The sequence below is a fragment of the Rhea pennata genome, chromosome 4 (assembly GCF_028389875.1).
Source record: "Rhea pennata isolate bPtePen1 chromosome 4, bPtePen1.pri, whole genome shotgun sequence".
NCBI lineage: Eukaryota > Metazoa > Chordata > Aves > Rheiformes > Rheidae > Rhea > Rhea pennata.
The window spans coordinates 40,943,710-40,962,072 of NC_084666.1; the positions used below are offsets into that span (position 1 = coordinate 40,943,710).

At 40.8% G+C, this 18,363-nt stretch overlaps 1 protein-coding gene across 2 annotated transcripts in view; it reads left to right on the plus strand.

Annotated features, from left to right (window-relative positions):
* The first annotated feature begins 16,540 nt into the window (after positions 1-16,540).
* SH3RF1 (SH3 domain containing ring finger 1) overlaps positions 16,541-18,363 on the plus strand; it is an 84,150-nt gene continuing 82,327 nt past the window's right edge. Inside the window, exons 1-2 of one of the 2 annotated variants that reach the window (XM_062574693.1) lie at positions 16,541-16,603; positions 17,822-18,311. In XM_062574693.1, the coding sequence (XP_062430677.1) occupies positions 17,925-18,311 (387 nt within the window). In that variant the 5' untranslated portion in view covers positions 16,541-16,603; positions 17,822-17,924. Of the gene's footprint in view, positions 16,604-17,344; positions 17,432-17,821; positions 18,312-18,363 lie in introns of those variants that run through there. The other variant, XM_062574694.1, reaches the window with a different exon arrangement.

Here is an 18,363-nt window from a genome sequence, read left to right on the forward strand (position 1 = left end):
CAGCTTTTCACTAGACTTCCCTCCTTCCACTCCTCTGGCAATAGACTGTTCAGCAGTAAAGTGGTCTTCATGAGCCACATCATCAATGACATTTACACTCTGAATAATGAGGAATTATTCTGCGTTATTTTTATTTAGATTTGTTTTTTCAAATTATCTCATACACACTTGTGAAGGGGGACCCAAAACTTTAGATTTAAAGGAGTGTGGATTAATTATATGGAAATTAAATATATATATATATACCAACCAGTAAACTGTGTTATGCTTCTGCTCTACAACTGTTAATTTTCCTTCCTGAAGTCAAGAAGGGTTAGGGAGGGAGGTTAATTCTTTTAAAATTGAAATCATGTTGTTGCTGACATTCTTCATTTCTTATGCAGTGTGCTGGCTTGCTTCTGATAGGACTAAAACATGTCTTGACATAATCTGCAGGCTTCAAGCTTTACAGATGTAAAGCTTTTTACCAACTAATGATTTGAAAAATAGGCAGATTCTGCACAGCTCTTCATGGAGAATAATCTTCAAACCTGCCGACCAATGAGTATCCTTCAAATCCCTCGGAGCTAATTTAAAATTGACACAGTAAATAAGTTTGTCTGCTAAAGTAATATTCTTACTTCAAATATTAAAGCCCTATTAATGTACACTGTAACAGCATCAAGGACTGACTTTCCAGGATGATTTATTGAATAATATAGAATAATAAATTATTGAAATTAGCTGTTAAGTATTAGGCTTCAATTAATAATTTTACACTCACTATAAAGAATTTTCCGTTGTAAATCTAATGGCAAATTGAGATTTTGGTAGAATAGTATTTTTGGCTCAAAACGTGCTCCGTAATCTACTTTATGCTAGGTGCCTGTCCTCGTTGTGTTTAATCTTGACCCCTGGAGCCAACTGTAGTTAAGGTGAGGAACCTACAAAGAAAGAAATCCCTGCGCACGCCTGTGTGCGTTGCCTTGCAGGTGTAATCACTGGAATTTTCTGGTTAGCCGTGCTGTTCATAGCCGTGCGTGTGCCTTGAGCTTCCTGGCCTTCTGTAGAAAGCAACGAAGACCAAGCGGCTGTACAGAACTAAAAAATCCCGTCTCCATAGCCTGCGGTGGGAAGATGAAGCCTTGGCTGTTCCAGCCTGCGGTGTTTCCAGCTGAACAGGTAGAGTAATCCCAGCCTGACTGATGATCGGTGCCCAGAAGCAGTTTCAAAGAAAAAAGCCTGAAGAGGCTTTCGCTCTCCCATTTGCTCAGCTGCGAGGGTGTATCTGAAGTTATTACTAGAAGGTGCTTCAGAGAAGTGTATTACCTAGTTAGGCGACTGGCGTCAGACTCAAAACAGGTAACTACCATTTCTGCGATGTTTCTGATAAGTGAATGGCTGGTCAAAACAGAGGCCAAGTGATCAATACTCTTATCTATGAAAGCATGTAGAATCCTGTTATCTACAACATTTAGCAGTAATTAATATTTCAGCTTCTAGTGCATATGTGTCTCCCTTCTATGATTTATGCAGGAATGCTGTATGTTCATTCAAATAGGTTCTTAATAGAGCAACTTTCTGTTGTATATAGTCAAGCATATTACTGCAGTATATTTAGGTCAAAGAAAAGTTAGATTCTAAGTAATTTTTTTAAGTACTGATGACTAAACTTCCGTTCTCAGTGTGCTTCCCCAACTGCGTACTGCTTAGCTTACTCATACACAGCTACCTTGTTACAGTCTATCTTTATGGTGATAAACAGTACCATACCTGTGGTGCAGCCTCACCTGCCTGGGCATTATACAGAACCGCACTGAGACAGCAAGGAAGACCAGTGGGCAGCAATAACCAGGAGGATGCAGAGCACAGCACTGTCCCGACATCTTGCAGATCTATGAAATTCTGGATGAAAAACCATAGCGATATATTTGACTTAGGGTTAAAAAATGGGAGAAAAGTTTCTCTAAAATTGTGCAGTTATTACAAAGTCCTGAATATTCCATTTGATGAAGAACACTTCACTAACATGCTATCAGACCCTTTTACAATCAAAAGATCATCAAATAAATCATACAATTTTAGTTGAAAGCTTTATTTTGGGTCTATGTTCATGCTAATGTCAAACAAGCTTTTTAGCCTTTGTTACTATTTGCTGCCTTCTCATTCTTGAATGAGAGAGATATTTAGTTGACTTTATAAAAAGGGCTGTTACTGAACTACTGGGATTAGGTTTACATCACATTTAAAAATATATATATAATGAGCAGAGGATTAATGTTAGAGGTCAAGATTAAGAGAGAAGAATATTCTGCTCTTAAAGGAGTTATACTCTCAAAGCACAATGTATAACATGCCTAATGATTTGTGAGGACACCAGATATTCAATTTAGATACTCCTTAAGTACTTCTACATCCATGCATCTGCAATACTAAATAATGTGTCTCTATTGGCAACTACAACAACTGGGTTGTCCCATCTTGCTCGAAAAATTCGAGTGCCAGTCCATACCACTATTGCTGTCCTGTGTGACCTTTAGACTATCTGGGGGAGGAGGTCAAGTGCTAAGCAGTAAGTATTTTTTTCTCAGATGCTGTGCTGTAGAGGCAGGAGATGTGGATTTGAACTCCTGAGTCTGAGGAAGCCTCCTGAGTCTGAGTTCTGGACATGAGGTGTGGATCAGCTATGTACAGCAGAGAAAAGATTGGAGGTGCCATCACTCTCATAAGGTAAAGTCCAGAGTATGCAAACAGTTGAACTCCAAACGAATAGGGAAATTTTTCTGATGAATGCTTAAGCTCCTTTCCCCCTTAGGCAGATAGATGTGGAGAGGTAAGATTCGTAATCTTGTATTCAGATGCCTGGATTCGTAAGCAGGCTCACTTCAGGCACCTCCTTCTTTTTAAGGATCTCACCTTAGTTTGCCATAGCAAAGTATAATTAATTTAATTTTATTATAGGGAATATACATTTCATAGGCGGTAAAAACTGATGGACAGTTGGGCTTTTGTCACACCATAATGTGCAAGATGCAGAAGTGTGCATTCATTTCCTCTTCTGAGGCAAGAGAAATCAGTATTCTGTTCTGGAGATCGCATACGTGCAGTTTGTATGTACCTCTTCTGATGTCTCTCCAAAACCACTGCCTTCTCCCCAGATCACCTGCAAATCTAATGCCTCCCATTTCTTCGTCAGTGTTTACTGATGGGATTTTTCCCTCATGAGAGGCCAGTTTCATCTCTGCCCTGCTGTTCCTCAGTGATAGCTGGTCTCTGGAGCCTGTGCACCAGATGGGACCACCTGCCCACAGCTGTGAGATTTGGTGCCAACCTGTAGGAGGGCCAGGTGGCAGCAAGACTGTGGCAGTGGGGATAGGTGTGTGCAGTGCCCTTCTGGGAGCATGCAGAAATCCCCACGTTAGCAAGTATCATGAATGTGGAGCAGGTGCAAACCGGTATGCCTCCATTGCTTTGTATCGGGTTTTAGCTATTGAAGGGGGCAGCAAAGAAATCACCGTTACAGAAGACAAATTATCCCCAAGGAACATACAGGGGGACTGGAATCAGGAGGGAGGAAAGATTGCGCTTTTCTTGCAAAGATAGGACGCTAGCTGGTGCTCTAGGCAGGGAGGGTACTGAAGCTGGTAGATGATGAGTCTGAGCATGGAAATTCTTAGGTTCCTGTAAGTTATTTTATGTTCTGAAAACCCTAAGCATAAATACCAAATGGAAATACAGAAACTTTATTTTCAATCCTTTTAGACTTGTTTTCTTCTCAAATAATCCTAGACTTTCTCAGGTCTCACCTTAGCTCTTGGTGTTTCCCCTTTTCATTAATGAGTTAAAAATGAAAACCATGTAAACTAAAATTTAGTATAAAATGCAATCCAAGTATTACCATTTCTAGAGCACTTGGTTTTGCTATTTTTATCATAGCAGTCTAGATAGAACAATTTACAGAGTGCAAATACTGCTTTTAAAATCCATAAAGAGCTTCTCCCTTTAAATTAAACTTATGTTTTAATGCAATACTTCAAATGTATTTCCAGGTTAATGTGCTTTCTAGTTGAGATGATGAGTATCACTTCAAATAGTATCAGTTTGAACAGCTGACTTGTGCAAGAGTCTTAAAAACACTTCTTCAGCAACTGACTTCAGCCTTAATTGAATTACTTCCATATAGATAATATTAATTTGTACTTGCTTGTGATATACACGGGTAAGAGTTCGGCAGCTGCTAAACTGCTTGTCTCGAGCACCTCTGATCTGGCTCACTCTTCCAGGTTTTATTTCCAAGACATTTTCAAACTAAGATGTGATTTAGTTAAATCACTGATTCCACTAACTTTTTAACTTTGCAGTCGTTGACTCACAGGGACTTGAATTGTTGAGGATTTTTTTCACATTAGCTGCACAACAAAGGCCAAAAAGAGGTGGCTGGCCCAGGGGGAAACTCTAGCGGAAGCAGTAGTTGCTTAGCTTCGGAATGGCTATGACAGGTCTCTTCTGTGTCATCCCCGAGGTTGCCTGTATCAAGTGTGAGGCGGGAGCACTGTATGAGTCACTTACGCTTGGCTGATGAATGTTCCCTTAGGGGCTGTAGTCAGCCAGGAGAAATTAAAGTTTGACTTTAAATAGCACTGTGTCTCAAGCTGATGCAGATGCGCTTTGAGTATAATGGAACCATAATCAAGTCCTTGACGTATCCTGATTCTTACTGTATCCTACAGACAGTCCTGATATTAATCTTTTCTCTAAAGAAAGCGATGAAGTATGCATTTTTTGCTGTATCCTGAATATAGGATATCAACTATCAATTTCCCTTGATTCAGATTTAAGGCAAAACCTCTGTGGTTCTATCTCCATTTTAATAAAACATTAAATCTCAAGCTGGCTTGAGATTGCTTTTACATAACTTTAGATGTTTTTTCTTCCTTCTGTCAATTTCCCCATCAGCAGTCAAGAGCTCTCATTGCTTTTTGTTTTATTGCTGCTAGACCTATTTTAGATGTTATCAGAGTAGTTTTGAAAAAGTAATGTATGTAGCCTAGCCTTTTTCTGAAGAACTGACTAATTTGGTGAGGTATCAAAAAGCTAGAAAACTTGAGACACTATTAATAATTGGAGCTCTCTGTTGTGGATCCAGACTAATATGATCACTGCTAAAGGGACAGGTAGCCTCCTTTTTTTATAAACTAGTATAGCTGGTGTATTTTCTATATATTCTATTTCTTGCTTTTGTATTAAGCCATAACAACTCTTGATAAAGACGTCTAAAAGACAGTAAGAAATTGCATGTAGTTTGCAATTATTGTAGCACACTTAGTTAATCCTTTCCCACTGGCATTAATTTTGTTAACTTAAATGGCAGTTTAGAGTATTTTACAGTCTTGTTTTTCAGACTGTCAGAGAATGTCAAAAGGAGAAAAGTATCATGGTAGTAGAGCTTCTCAGTAGCATAGATTTGGACTTACACTTGACACACTTTTTGCCTTTTTAATTATAAGAAATGTTAGGTTTTTTTAGTATTTCATAATCAATTGTTTTGAAAGCTTAGCAAAACATTGGCCTTCTAAATTGTTAGTTAAACATATGTGAAGATTTTTTTCTACAGTAATAAAACATCTCTGATGTGAGTCTTAGCTACAAATAATAGGGTATTTTTCAGATGTTAAGCAGCTTACTGATTGCATGGAATAGTACTCTGTTCCACCGTGAACTTTAATGTCCATTAATGATCTCAGGGCCCTAAATAACTTAATTCACTATTATTTGTAGTGCCTCTACACTGAGCAATCTTGTTTTTCCAGAAGGTCACTCCAGCAAATTCTGACCCCAAGACACGTTTCAGTCCTGGCCCATGGCCTTTGTCAACCATACAGGGATACTACCAGTAACTAGTCTGCTTAGACTGGTGATGGAAGGATTTTCCACCATTAATATTTAGCTATATGTACAACAGTGGAGCATGAGTGAGCATAATGATAAGCTCTCCCTAACCCTCAAGCCTAGTAAAGCTTCTAACCTGTCCAAGTTCTGAAGCTTGCTTTAACTTCTGTCAGATCTCATTGTGATTTTCTAAGATGCTACTGCTCTCAGCTGTCTATTCTTTTCATTTGCTTAAGATTGTTAGATCCAGCAGACTGAAATGTGGGCCCAAGCTCATGCTTCAGTACAAAGCATAGCATCCTTGATTAAGCTGCTGAGAAGGTCAGTTAGAGCCAAGTCTCGTGACTTCAAACTGCAGCTGGTGAGACCATGAGCACATCTTCCATTCTGCTTGTTCTGCCACGTGATAGTAATCTCCACCAAAAGGATGGGGTCATGTAATTACTTAAAGCTATTTTTGTTTTCACTTGCTGGTGAAACTCTCCAGTGATGTTTTATTTTGTTTTTCAGCAGTTAAAATGGTGAGAAATGTTGTATATTTCTTTGGATTAATGTTATCGAAACCATTTTAAAGTCTGGAAATTGAGAAATTGTTGTTCTGATGTATGATAAAGTGTGGGGTCTTTTGTGGGGAACTGCACTAATCTGTAGTATGAAACAGGTCAAATCCCTTCCTGCAGTCACTAGCTTTAATAAAGCTGTGTCTGCTACTTCAGCTGGGTTATTATCAGTTTAAATCTGGAAGCCTTGGGTACAAGGCCTATAAGATGTTGGGTGCCTTTTTATTTTCTTTAAAATTTCTGGACACTTAGTCATGTTTGAAAAATACTGCTCACCTACAATTCCATTGATATTAATGGAAATTGTAGGTGCCTCACTTCTGCAAATCAAACCCTGATAGTTTTTGAGCCTAAGGGAACTGTATTTTCTTGCCATTTCATAACAGAGAGGTTGGAAGGCTTTGTGAGCCTTAGACATAAGACATTGTAGAATAATAGAATGAACTGAAAAGAATGTGCTGAAAGAATTTGGGAATGTTAAGGGTATAGAATATATCATCTAATACACACATTCTCTGTGACAGAAAGTTTACTGTTACCCAGACCTAGAATTAGTCGAATAAAACAGCAGGGAAGCCCTTTCTGTGGCTCTTGGCACATTTCTTACTAACATTTTTACATTCTCTCACTCCCTCTTCTAATGGCAGCTGGGGGGAAAGTGCCTAGTACAGCACTAATCAAATGAAGAACAACATTAAAGAAAGCAACAAGAATGCCAAGGTTTCAACCACTCTCCCTTCCTTGCCCAGGAAAATGTCAGTGACCTCTTGACACCTCCCATGAGAACTTTTAAATCGACATGAGTATTTGCCAAGTAAATACAAAAAATGGCATTAAACCAGTACTGTTTCTGACTTATCTCCCCCAAAGTCAATGAAAGTGAATAAAGGTTCCCGCAGCAGCTATAACGGGCTAAACGCATTTAAATTGGCAGCATATGTGGATACATATCGGGATTGATTAATAAACACTTCCAAGCACTCAGAAGTGCTATCCACTTGGGAAAGTGAAAATAAAAATGACAAAAAAAAAAAAAAAAAAAAAAAGTTACAGCTTGTTCTTGGTTATCATCTGGGAAACCTAGTATTTTGGTTAAAACGACCATGTTTCATGATATGTAACACCACATAAGGTCAAAACACTGTTAATCTGTCCTATGAAAAATAGAAAGGGAAGACATTTCAAGTTAGTTATCTGCTATCTGTTTGTTTTTACTCTGCTATGTTTTTTGCTGTGATAAAGTATTCATGAAGGATTGTTGGGACTCTTGGAGAATATTCTGTTTTTATTACCTGTCAGTTGCCAATTTTTCTTTTGAAATCTGATGACCAGGAGTGGAGGGTTAGTAGTGTACATTGCATCTCAAGCTTCTCCATACCAATTTTCCCCACAGCTAGGGAATGTCTCTGCTGCCCAGCAACCGGTGTTGGTCATTATTAAATCTGGTCATGCTCCTTTAGGGTATTCTAGGAGATAGGTCACAAGACTGGGGATCTGTGGGTTAGTCCTGGGAATTCTCCCTTTGTTTGCTGTGCAGCAAATTGTTTAATTTATTTTGCAGAGAGAACTGAATCTACGCTAGTCATTGTCTCCCTTCTTTGTTTTACCTATTCTTCGCTTTTCAGGCTTTTTCATTGTAAGTTGCAGTCCTCAATGTATGAGGTGAGTTGGCTTTCGTGTTCCACATCACTGTTGTATAAAAAGGAACAGTACAATAAATACTATCAATAAAAATGCCTCCAACTGTATCTGTAACAGCAGAAAAATGCTCAGCACCTAATCTGAACTAGCATACAGGAAAACACCTAGCACAGAGCATTTGCTGACAAATTTTTTGACCACAGCTGCCTTATCTATATTTAAGGACTGTGACATGGAAGAAAAATACACCCATTTTTTTGGTGGAGGTGTGACTGTAGAGAAGAATGGTGGTAGAAATGTGTTAGCAGTTTGGAGCAGAGCTTGCTAACAGATTTTTGGCATATTTATCCATTGTCAGTGCCCTAGTCACATCCACATGCAGAGTTGGTGTCTGCATTTCAGGGACATGTGGGAAAATAATAATTGAAAATGAGTTTGACTGTAGCTCATAAAAAAGTATATTCAAGAGATATTTAAGGGCTGGTGCCTAGCTAAAGGGGATGGAATCCAGCTGCCTGCTTTCTTTGGCCCGCAGAAATCAGTTTGATATGATTTACATTTTCAGAGTCAGCTTCACAAACAAAGAGCTAGAGGGTCAGTTTGGGGGGATTTCTTTTTTCTTGTTGTGAGTAAATATTTTATAGACCAAATTCCTGGTTCCACAAAATCAGTGACTCCAGGCTATGGGGCAATATAAGTACAAAGGCTGGAATTGATTGCTAGTAGTGATCTATGAGATAAGTTTTTAAACTAAGCCAGTGCAGAGAGGTCTCTTGCCAGATGTGTGGGAGTGAAAGTGACACAAATTACAAAAAAAAAAAAAAAAAAAAAAAAAAGAGAGAGAGAGAGAGAAAAAAAAAAGGCAAACCTAAAGCAATTATATAGCCTTGTAGTGCCAGAAGCCTGAGAGGATTCATTTTGTGTCTCAGTGTTTTTATCAACTTGAAAGCCAAGCCAAGTCCCAAGCTTTATAAAAGAAATCCAAAGTACTGCCATGAATACTCCATAAATTCACCTCACTTCCTTAATCTTATTTTGAATAAGTAAGAGTTTTTTGTATAGTAGACTATATTTTTGTATACTATACTTGTATAGTAAAAGGGTTTTTTTTTTATACTCCCCCATTTGCAGAACAGAACTATGGTAGCAGAAGTAATACAATGACAAGAATAACACAGCAAGTCAGACAGTAAATTAGGCAACCACAAACAACTTCTCATAGGAATTTTGACAAGGAAAAGGGAGAAGGAAGGATTACTCCCCTGATTCTTTTGCTTCTTCCTGGCATAGGTGGAGGTTAGTGGCAATGTATGGGGACTTTTCTTATTTTATTAAGCATTGACAATTGCTAAATATATAAAGACAGTTTGTCTGACACAAACGCTGTCCCTTTATTTCCCTACCTTCATCCCAGTATAATTCAAAATTTGCCAAGGTTTCATGTAGGAAATTTTTCTTCAGAATCAAGCTTTGTTGGAAATTCTTGCTTTTTGCTTCTAAAACATTATACAAGAAAATGATAGTACATTGATCGCATCTGAACCTCTGCCTATATGCTTTAAGTGTACCTGAGATTGCAGATACCTGATGCTATGAAGGGGGCTTCTGTAGCTTTCAGACCATACAAGGGTTATAATTTGCGCTAATTATTTAAATTTGTGCTAGTTTGCTAATTAATTTGTGCTAATTAAAATGCAACTTTCCATGTATCTGAAGATCTGTTCCAAAAAGGAATGCTTCATTCAAAGGAAGTGCGTTACCCTGGGTAAGGATACTGTTTTGACTACTTCTGGAGAGAAACGTTAATGCACTTCAAATTTTGTAACCTATTTTGATATTTATATCTTTGTATGCAAACTCTTACAAAACCTATTTTGATAGAAAACCTACAGAACTCATATTGTTGATACCATAGCAAAACTGTGCAGGGGTGGCAGAGCTGTTTGAAAACTAAACATGCTGATAATTCTACTGGCCTGTCAGATAGCTCTGCCCAGCAGGCAATTTTAGTAGGAAAGTACTATTTTAAGGAAGTAAATCTTTTTAAAGAAACTAGCTGAGCATGCTTTTACAAACTAACATTACAACTCTATCAAATTTTTTTTTTTTTTTTTTTTTGGCAAGCTATCAAGCTATTGCAGCACTCAAAACTCTAAAATGGCTTATTTTAGAATTTAAACAAGCTAGTAAATTCTTCTTGCAGAATTTGCTCTAAAGACATAAGGAAAGATGTCGCATGCATTCCGGAGCATTTTACTGTTCCCCTGCTCTTAAGCCTGGGAGCTACATACTAACTTTGTTCTGGGACAAAATCCAAGCTGACCAAGATTCATTGCAGAAGAGTACCTATTACACAGTACCTATGTGAGGGTACTGTGGTGCATTTCAGCAGATTTCTGGATTTGCACAACAGCAGGAATTTCAGGACTCTCCATAAAGCTCACATGAACCGTAGTACTGACATATCCTTGCTGCTGTTATACGTTTCTCATTCATTAACAAGCACAAAAGCACAACTGGTTTGTAAAGAGTTGCTCTTCAGTAAATATGCAGGAGCCTTGCAGTAACTGCTCTTAGAATGATCTGTTTGTTAAGACCTGCAGAGTTTCCTGAGTTTTCATTTAATTGTGGTGCAGATGCACCAAAAGAGAATTAGTGGACACACACATTTCTCAGCTGGTTGAAATGTCAAAGACGGAGAGGTGCATAATGGTATGTTCTAAGGATATATTTTGTGAGAAAATGTGAAGAATGCAGAGATTTCAACCTGCTACTTTGGGAGGAGAGACCCTGATATACAGGCCTTGGCCAAGGATGTTTGCCTCTAGAATGGCTAACTTGAGTGCAGGACTGCACAAGATAAAATAGCACAGTGCTGTGGCTTCCTCCCTGTTCATTAAATTTGTTAACTAGCTTTGTCTGCCTCATAGGATGTGAGAATCTGTCTCAGAGTGAGAGAGAAACTGAAATACTTTTCTGGAAGTATAAAATGCAAATACAAACAAAAGACAGAAACCAGGAATTGTAGACCAGGTATGACTCATGTAGACTTCTCATTATGCCCACACCAAACCTTTCCTCTGCAGAGTCCACCTACGGAGGTGCCTTTGACTCTTCTTAGCTCTTCCAGCTCCTCCTATCCACTATTGTATTTTTTTTTTGTTTAAGTAGTACACATACCAAGCATCTAATCTCCAGGCATTCAGCTTCTTTCAGATACCATAGTAATGATGTAATAAGATATGGTAATGGAGATCAAGTTTTATGAACATCTAATGTTTGCTGTCTTTTACTGTATCATGTTTTTGCATATTTAAAAGGAAAAGAAAAATAGTTTGGGCCCTGCAAATTGCTTCAGATATTTGTATTTTGAAAGTTCAGAACATTTGTCACAATGTTTCTGAAAAATAAAATTGGAGTTCAGTCACTCTAACCCATTATCACCCCAAAGTGACTGATTGAGAACAGACAGAACTGGATCTAGAGTAATACAATAATTCTGCTTAGGCATTTATTTGGTTGTCAGTTTACTGTTGATATGAAAAATATCAGCCAGTTCATCAAGAAGTTTTACACTGTGACTTGTACATAGCTTTTGCAGGTGGGGAAAATTATTTAATAGCTTAAAAATTTGCTAACAATCTAGCACACTATAAAAAGGGCATGTAAGTGTTCCAAGAAGTCCAAGGCAGTCAATAATTCTAAAGCTACATCCTGAACTAGTTGCAAATCTTTGAGAGAGCAGGTCTGAATCAGATTGTAACATTCCTAGAATAGGATTGAACAGGATTGTCTGCACAGGAACATCTCCTGTGGACAGAGTGCTAGTTCTAGAGGAGCAAAAGGAGTAGTAGGACCTACATACAGATTAGGTCTGCAGCGTATCAGCTGCATGTAAGAACAAAAACAGTTCACTTGATTTTTAGCATAAACATGTTAGACAGGAGGTTCTTGCATTTCTATGTGCTGTGTCTTTTCTAAAACCTTCACAGCTGTGCTGTCTAGTTTTTTGGGTTTTTTTAATACGCATTTTTTCCTACCCTTTCTTTAACTTTGTTGGTAGTACAGGCAATTTCAGGCTTGCTGGTTAATAACGTGAGGGCATTCTGTTCCCAACAGTGTAATGATCGTTTTAATCAAGTTCTTGACCACTTGCACACACCCAGCACCTTACTGCATTTTTACAGGACAGAGCAGTGTGCGCTGCGGCCAGAGGCTACAGGGATCATAAGAACCCATCAGCCCAGGAAGTGTCCTCCAGTGACCAGCCTGGGAGGAATGCAGTGAGGTTATGAGGAGCATAGCAAAACACCTGAGAAGTTGTAGCCTGGTAACTCTTTAACGCTACAAATGCTTTTTTTCTTCCGCATGTTCCCTGATCATGACTCATATTGAAAGTTATTACAAAAGCAACAAAGTATGTGCAAAGGTATGATTCCACCTTCACTTTGTCGCAGAGCGCTAGTTCACAATATTCATACGTAAATGTCTCCTCTAGAAAGCAAGAAACTAAAAAATAATAAAAAAAACAAGCATCATCTTCACTTGTTAAGTTTGAGACACAGCACAGCAACTTTCATTATACCCTAAGCTAGATGTTGAATACAGAACAAAGATCCAAAACTAGAAGCCAAAATGTACTGAAAACATATCACCCCTTTTTCCTCCCCCTCAGAGATATAAGAATAATAATAGCAGAGATCCTTGCGGCACAGCACAAACAGAAGCCCTTGTGTATTACAGTCATTGATCCTGGTGCAACCAGTTCACAACACAAAATGCAGAAGGGGCAGCACAAAATTCAGTTTGCCATCAAACTGACTGATCAGTATCAAACATGCTGAGCTCTGTGTTGCCAGAATTACACTAACAGTAACTGAGCTAGACATTTTAAAGCTAGTACTAATGTAGCATAGACATCTTGTTGAAAAAGGACAGTTCTTCAATGTCATGAAGTAATGGAGGAGTGTCCTTGCCCATTTCCACCAGGGATTGAAGAAAATCTGTCATCCTTCACTGTATACTATAGTTGCTCATATAAATCCAGTAATATCAGCATGGGCATGAGTATGGTGAACTCTTACTAAATTGATGATAGTGGAAGTTTTGCTTGGCCTTTAGCCTTTGAAAAGAAATTGCCGCTGCATCTCTGGAGGTCACTTTACAAGGAAATCAGATTAACCTTTTTGGTCTGTGCTTGACATTGATGGAAAAGATGGGCTAATGTGGAAGTTACTAATGGTGAAACACTATTGTTTCTGGAAAAAAATAGCTATCAAAGATAGTATGAAGTGTATATTAAATCAAAAGTGTGTTTATTGTTTTCAGTAGAAATAATATTAACATTAACATTCACTACTGAACCTACAAATAAAAAAATTTCAGATGACAACTCCCTTAAGACCCTATCTTCTGTTATACATTTTCTGATAGGACACACTCTTGTTCCATGATTCTTACTACTTTGATTTTGAGTCATTGAAGTGATCTCAGATTTTGAGGATGTAATTCACAAATATATTTTATTTATATGTTTATTTCCACAGGCAAGGGTTTCTCTTACTCGGTATTCAATTGCTCTGTTTTGTTTCAAGAATCTAAATATACTGATTGCTAACGTTACTTTTCAGGCATACTGATTATCGTGCTATGAAGATCATAATCTTCAGTGATATTTTGTAGTGTTACAGAGAGGATTGGACCTGGTTTTACTTTTCAGTGCATTAATATATTTCAGTGCATAAATGAGCATTTAATGCTTTTGCTCTTTAATGCATTTGATTACAAATGTCTGTACATTTCAAAAGATTTGCATGCTGATAAGTGAAATGCTATTCTGAAATATCTTATACTATTTTTTTTAGTCAAATTTCCTAAGGAAACAGATTTAATGATTATGGTGTATCTGTCAGGCCCACTTCCCAGTTATTTTTCGTTCATTGGCAAAACCTGACAGAAGATTTCTAAAGGTTTTAAAATTCTAGAGGTTTTATGGAAAACAGTGGTCATATCTGGAAAAGATCAAATGATCCCTACTAAGGAGTGCTCAAAGAGGTCACGTTATCTCTTCTTTTTGGCCTGCTAACTGGTCAACTAGCCAGCATTGCTCAGAGGCAGGTCCAGCATACACTGCCTACTATTTTGAAGACGTAGGGAAAACTAAAGATACTAGGAGATGCGTTAGAAACAGGAATTATTGCAGTACGGTTTGGGAGGGTGGGGAAATAGAAAGAATGATTACATTGGTGGAGAGGGATGAAGACATAAAGCTTGTAGGCTGGTTGGCCCATAAGAGAGACAGAAGGTATCAGCTCAGGGGAAGGAGGAGTACAGAGGATGTGGTAGGTTTATTGCACTAAGGATGCTGGATGCAGAACCCATGTTCATACAAAACCAGGCTTACCAGTTGTGCTACTGACAGACTTCTTGCCTTTTGCTGTTCTCTTCTGTCTACAGCCCTTCACTTTCTTTCTTTTTTCAACCAGTGGCTTCCAGAAGGAGAGAAATGGCATAGACTAGAGAAAAAACAAAGTTTGTATCTGAAAGTTTCTGAAGTACAATTTATTACATGAAAAAAAAGTTAAAATATTTTTTCATAGATATGAAAATGCTTTAAATGGAAATTACAGTTGTAAAAATCCAAGGATTTGACCAGCTGGAAGAGAGGTGCTGCGTCTTATCTCAATTTGTGTTCTTAATGGTTCTCTGCCTTATGCAACAGGCACTCTCTCTACTGCATGAATAGTTCCTTGCATGACTCTTGCTAGGTAATGAACCGTACCTAAGAACGGCATGGTTTCGAGACAGGAGGTCTCCTCGTGTAAGAGATGTGCACAGGGTAGGTTCCTTGCGTGTGACTGGAAGTGAGAATGAGTACCTTGCTTGAACACAGTAGCCCAGATCCTGCTCTTTCGAGTACTGGCATAGCCTGTTCTAGCCTCTCTGAGATGAGACATTTCATCCGTAAGAGGGCAGTGGCGTACGCCGGCATGCATGCCTGCACTTTTTTACATAAAGTGTATTTGGTTGAAAATTAACTACTGCTGTTCAGGAAGTAACTTATTGATGTGATTCTCATCAGAATGTTTACTGCTTTGGCTAGTATACTAAGATGTATTAATATTTTACAGACTTTACATAAAACATTATCAAAGAGCAACCCTGATGAAGGGATAATCTTTTTGTCTGGCTTCCCTGAGCTTGCATCTTGCTTCTCTTGTGCACCACCTGCACTGGAACGTCACTGCTGTTTTAACAGATACTGTACTTTCCTTAGGCAACAAATGAAGTTTAGCCAACAATAATTACGTTGCTTACAGAACTATACCGCGCTGGAAAGGCTAGTAAATTATTTCTATTGAACCTTGATGAGATCTTTGGGAAAGGCTATGGCCAAAAGTGAAATCTAACTGCGAGATGAACTTTTGTTGAGCCGCAACAAGCAAGTCAGCGCTTCAAATGTTCGGATTGATGATGATTCTTTGCACACCATATAGGAACGCTACGCGGCACGGGCATGTTCTTGCGTATCAGGTGTTTATACTCTTCTGTTTACGTTACAGTACTCCCTAGGAAGCAGAGACACAGACCAGAACTCCGTCTGCATCAGTCTGCTGAAACCCCAGGACTCACGGAGGAGGAGATGTTATTTCTCAAGAAAGTGCAGCCGTTTAGGCCTTTTCTACCGGGAAACATCGGTCCACGGTTCATTCGGTAGGCGCACGTGTATTTGGCAATTCTAATAATCATAGAAGAGCAGTTCTGTAGGAAACAGCCTAGCTAATGAATCCAGACGGCAAGACTTGGGGGGGAGGAGAGCCAAATCAGGCAAGCAACCTCTGCAATCCCGCATTCAAAAAGACAAAAGTCTTTTTGGTGCCCATAAAGGCCAGTACGAACGACAGCAAACTTAGCTAACTGGAACAGGGCAAAGCTGAATGCCGGATGGATCGTCTCCTCTGCGAGCTGCAGCAAAGAGATCCCAGCGCAGCAAAACTTTCTGGTTGCTTTAGACTTTCCCCCTCCCACGGAGGAGGTGCCTCATCCCGCTTTAAAAAAAAAAAAAAGAAAGAAAGAAAGAAAGAAAGAAAAGTGCTTTTTTTCTTTTTTAATTAATTCTTGCTCTTTTCTGTTAGGACGAGCCGAGGTGTGCCTTGGGCTCTCCGTGGCCCTTTGCTCTGGCAGTCCTGCGTGAAGCGCTTTGCGGGAACTCCCCGCCGAGCCCACGCCGCGCGGGGACCCCGCCGCGGCGGGTCCTGGCAGCGGCCTCCCGGCGCTGCCCTCAGCCCGGCGGGTCCCGCCGCCGCCATGCGCCAGGCCGCCCGGCCGCCGCCGCCGAGCCCCTCGGCAGGGCCGCGCGGAGGAGGCGGGCCGGGGCCGCCCCCCGCGTCAGCCCTGCGCGGCGCGGCGGGGAGGGCCGGGCCGCGCCGGGCCGCGCCGCGCCGCGCCGGGAGCCTCGGCGCTGCCGCGGCGGGAGAGGCACCGGCGGCGGCGGCGGCGGCTGCTCCTCAGGGGAACAAAGCGGGGGCGGCGCGGTGAGTGCGGGCGGCGGCCGCAGGCCCGGGCGCGGCGGCGGGACACCCCCGCGGGGTGTCGCCGGCCCTCGGCTCTCGGGGAGGGGCGGGGTGTGTGTGTGTGTGTGTGCGCGGGGGGGGGAGCGGCGCCGCTGAACCGCCCCCCCCAATAAAATACATATATTTATATATCTGAAATGCGGCCTGGGTGTGCGGCTGCGGAGCAGGTCTGCGGGGGGCGGCGGCGCGGAGCAGCGCTGAGCCCCGCGCGCTTCGCTGCCTGTTGAGCAGCCTCGTAGAGGCTGCCCGGGGAGCGCGCTGCCTGCCGCGGTTTTGCTCGTTTCTTTGGTCGGGGTCGGTTTTTTCCTCTTTTTTTTTTTTTTTTTTTTTTTTTCCCTCCCCAACCCTTCCCCTTTCCCAGCAGCTCAAATTAAACTGGTTGAGCGGCTGCCCTGGCTTCCGTGGCTGCACCCACCGCACTCGCGCCCTGCGAGTAATATTCCAGCGGCACTTCCTGCTCGGGAGCGTTTTGCAATAGTTGGGAAGCGCTTCTTCGAGGCCGGGTTGTAGCAGCGAAAGCGCCGAGTGGTAGTGAACTTAAAAGCCTGGGAACTGGTGGCTTTTTTTTTCAAGACCGATCCCCGTAATAGGTTGCTGTCGCCTTTCGCAGCAGTGGCAGCAGGGTCATCCCTGCTGCTCTCACTCGCTTGAACGTGATTTCCCCGTGCTCTTCCCTGCTGCTGTACTACGCCCTGTTGTTGTGGAGCAAGCTGTGTAGTTTACGGATGTCACGTTTGCTACCTTTAATTGTGGAAAGAGCTGTTCTCAAATAAACGGGCAGCCATCCAGGTGTGTTAAGCTTATTTTTCGTGGTTCCTGCTTTATTAACGTGCTGTGTTGGTGGAGGTATCTCTTTCTTTTCCGGAATAATTTGAGAAAACTGAGGCTTCCTAGAAAAAATGGGAAGAACTGGAATTTAAAAACCTGAACTGTCGGTATTTATTGTAACATTTTAACTAAATAGATACATTAATTGAAATTGCTGTTGTTAATAAGTATTTATTGCTATTTAGGAGTTCCTTTCGTGCATTGCAGTTTTTTAAAATGTCTTGCGTTGAGTTATATTACAGAGTTCTTATTTATTTTGCTCATTTTATGAATATCTTCAGATAAAATAGTCCTGCTGTCTCTTTATCGAGGGTTAATAATGCCTTTTTCCCCTCAAAAAAAAAATTTCAGAGCACAGCTGGAAGAGGAATGGATGTAACATGATATCCTTGGAGTGCACAGAACACACAGATTTTGCAAAGTTTTGTTTTTCTGGTTGAGTAACATAACGAAAATGGATGAATCGGCTTTGCTGGATCTGTTGGAGTGTCCCGTTTGCCTAGAACGCCTTGATGCTTCTGCGAAAGTCTTGCCTTGCCAGCACACGTTTTGTAAACGCTGTCTGCTGGGCATTGTGAGCTCTCGAAATGAGCTGCGGTGCCCGGAGTGCAGGACTCTGGTGGAGTGCAGTGTTGATGAACTTCCCAGTAATATTTTGCTCGTTAGACTACTGGATGGCATCAAACAGAGGCCTCGGAAACCTGGCGCTGGTGGTGGGACTGGTAGCACGAACGCGCTAAGGGTCCAGGTCAGCACTGCTGCTAACTGCGGAGCGAAGGACATGCAGAGCTCTCAAGCTGGACAGCAGCAAAGAGTGCAAGCACGGAGCCCTCCTGTTAGGGTAAGTACCAAGATTTGTGTTGTGGAGATGGTACTTCACTGCAATTGCATCT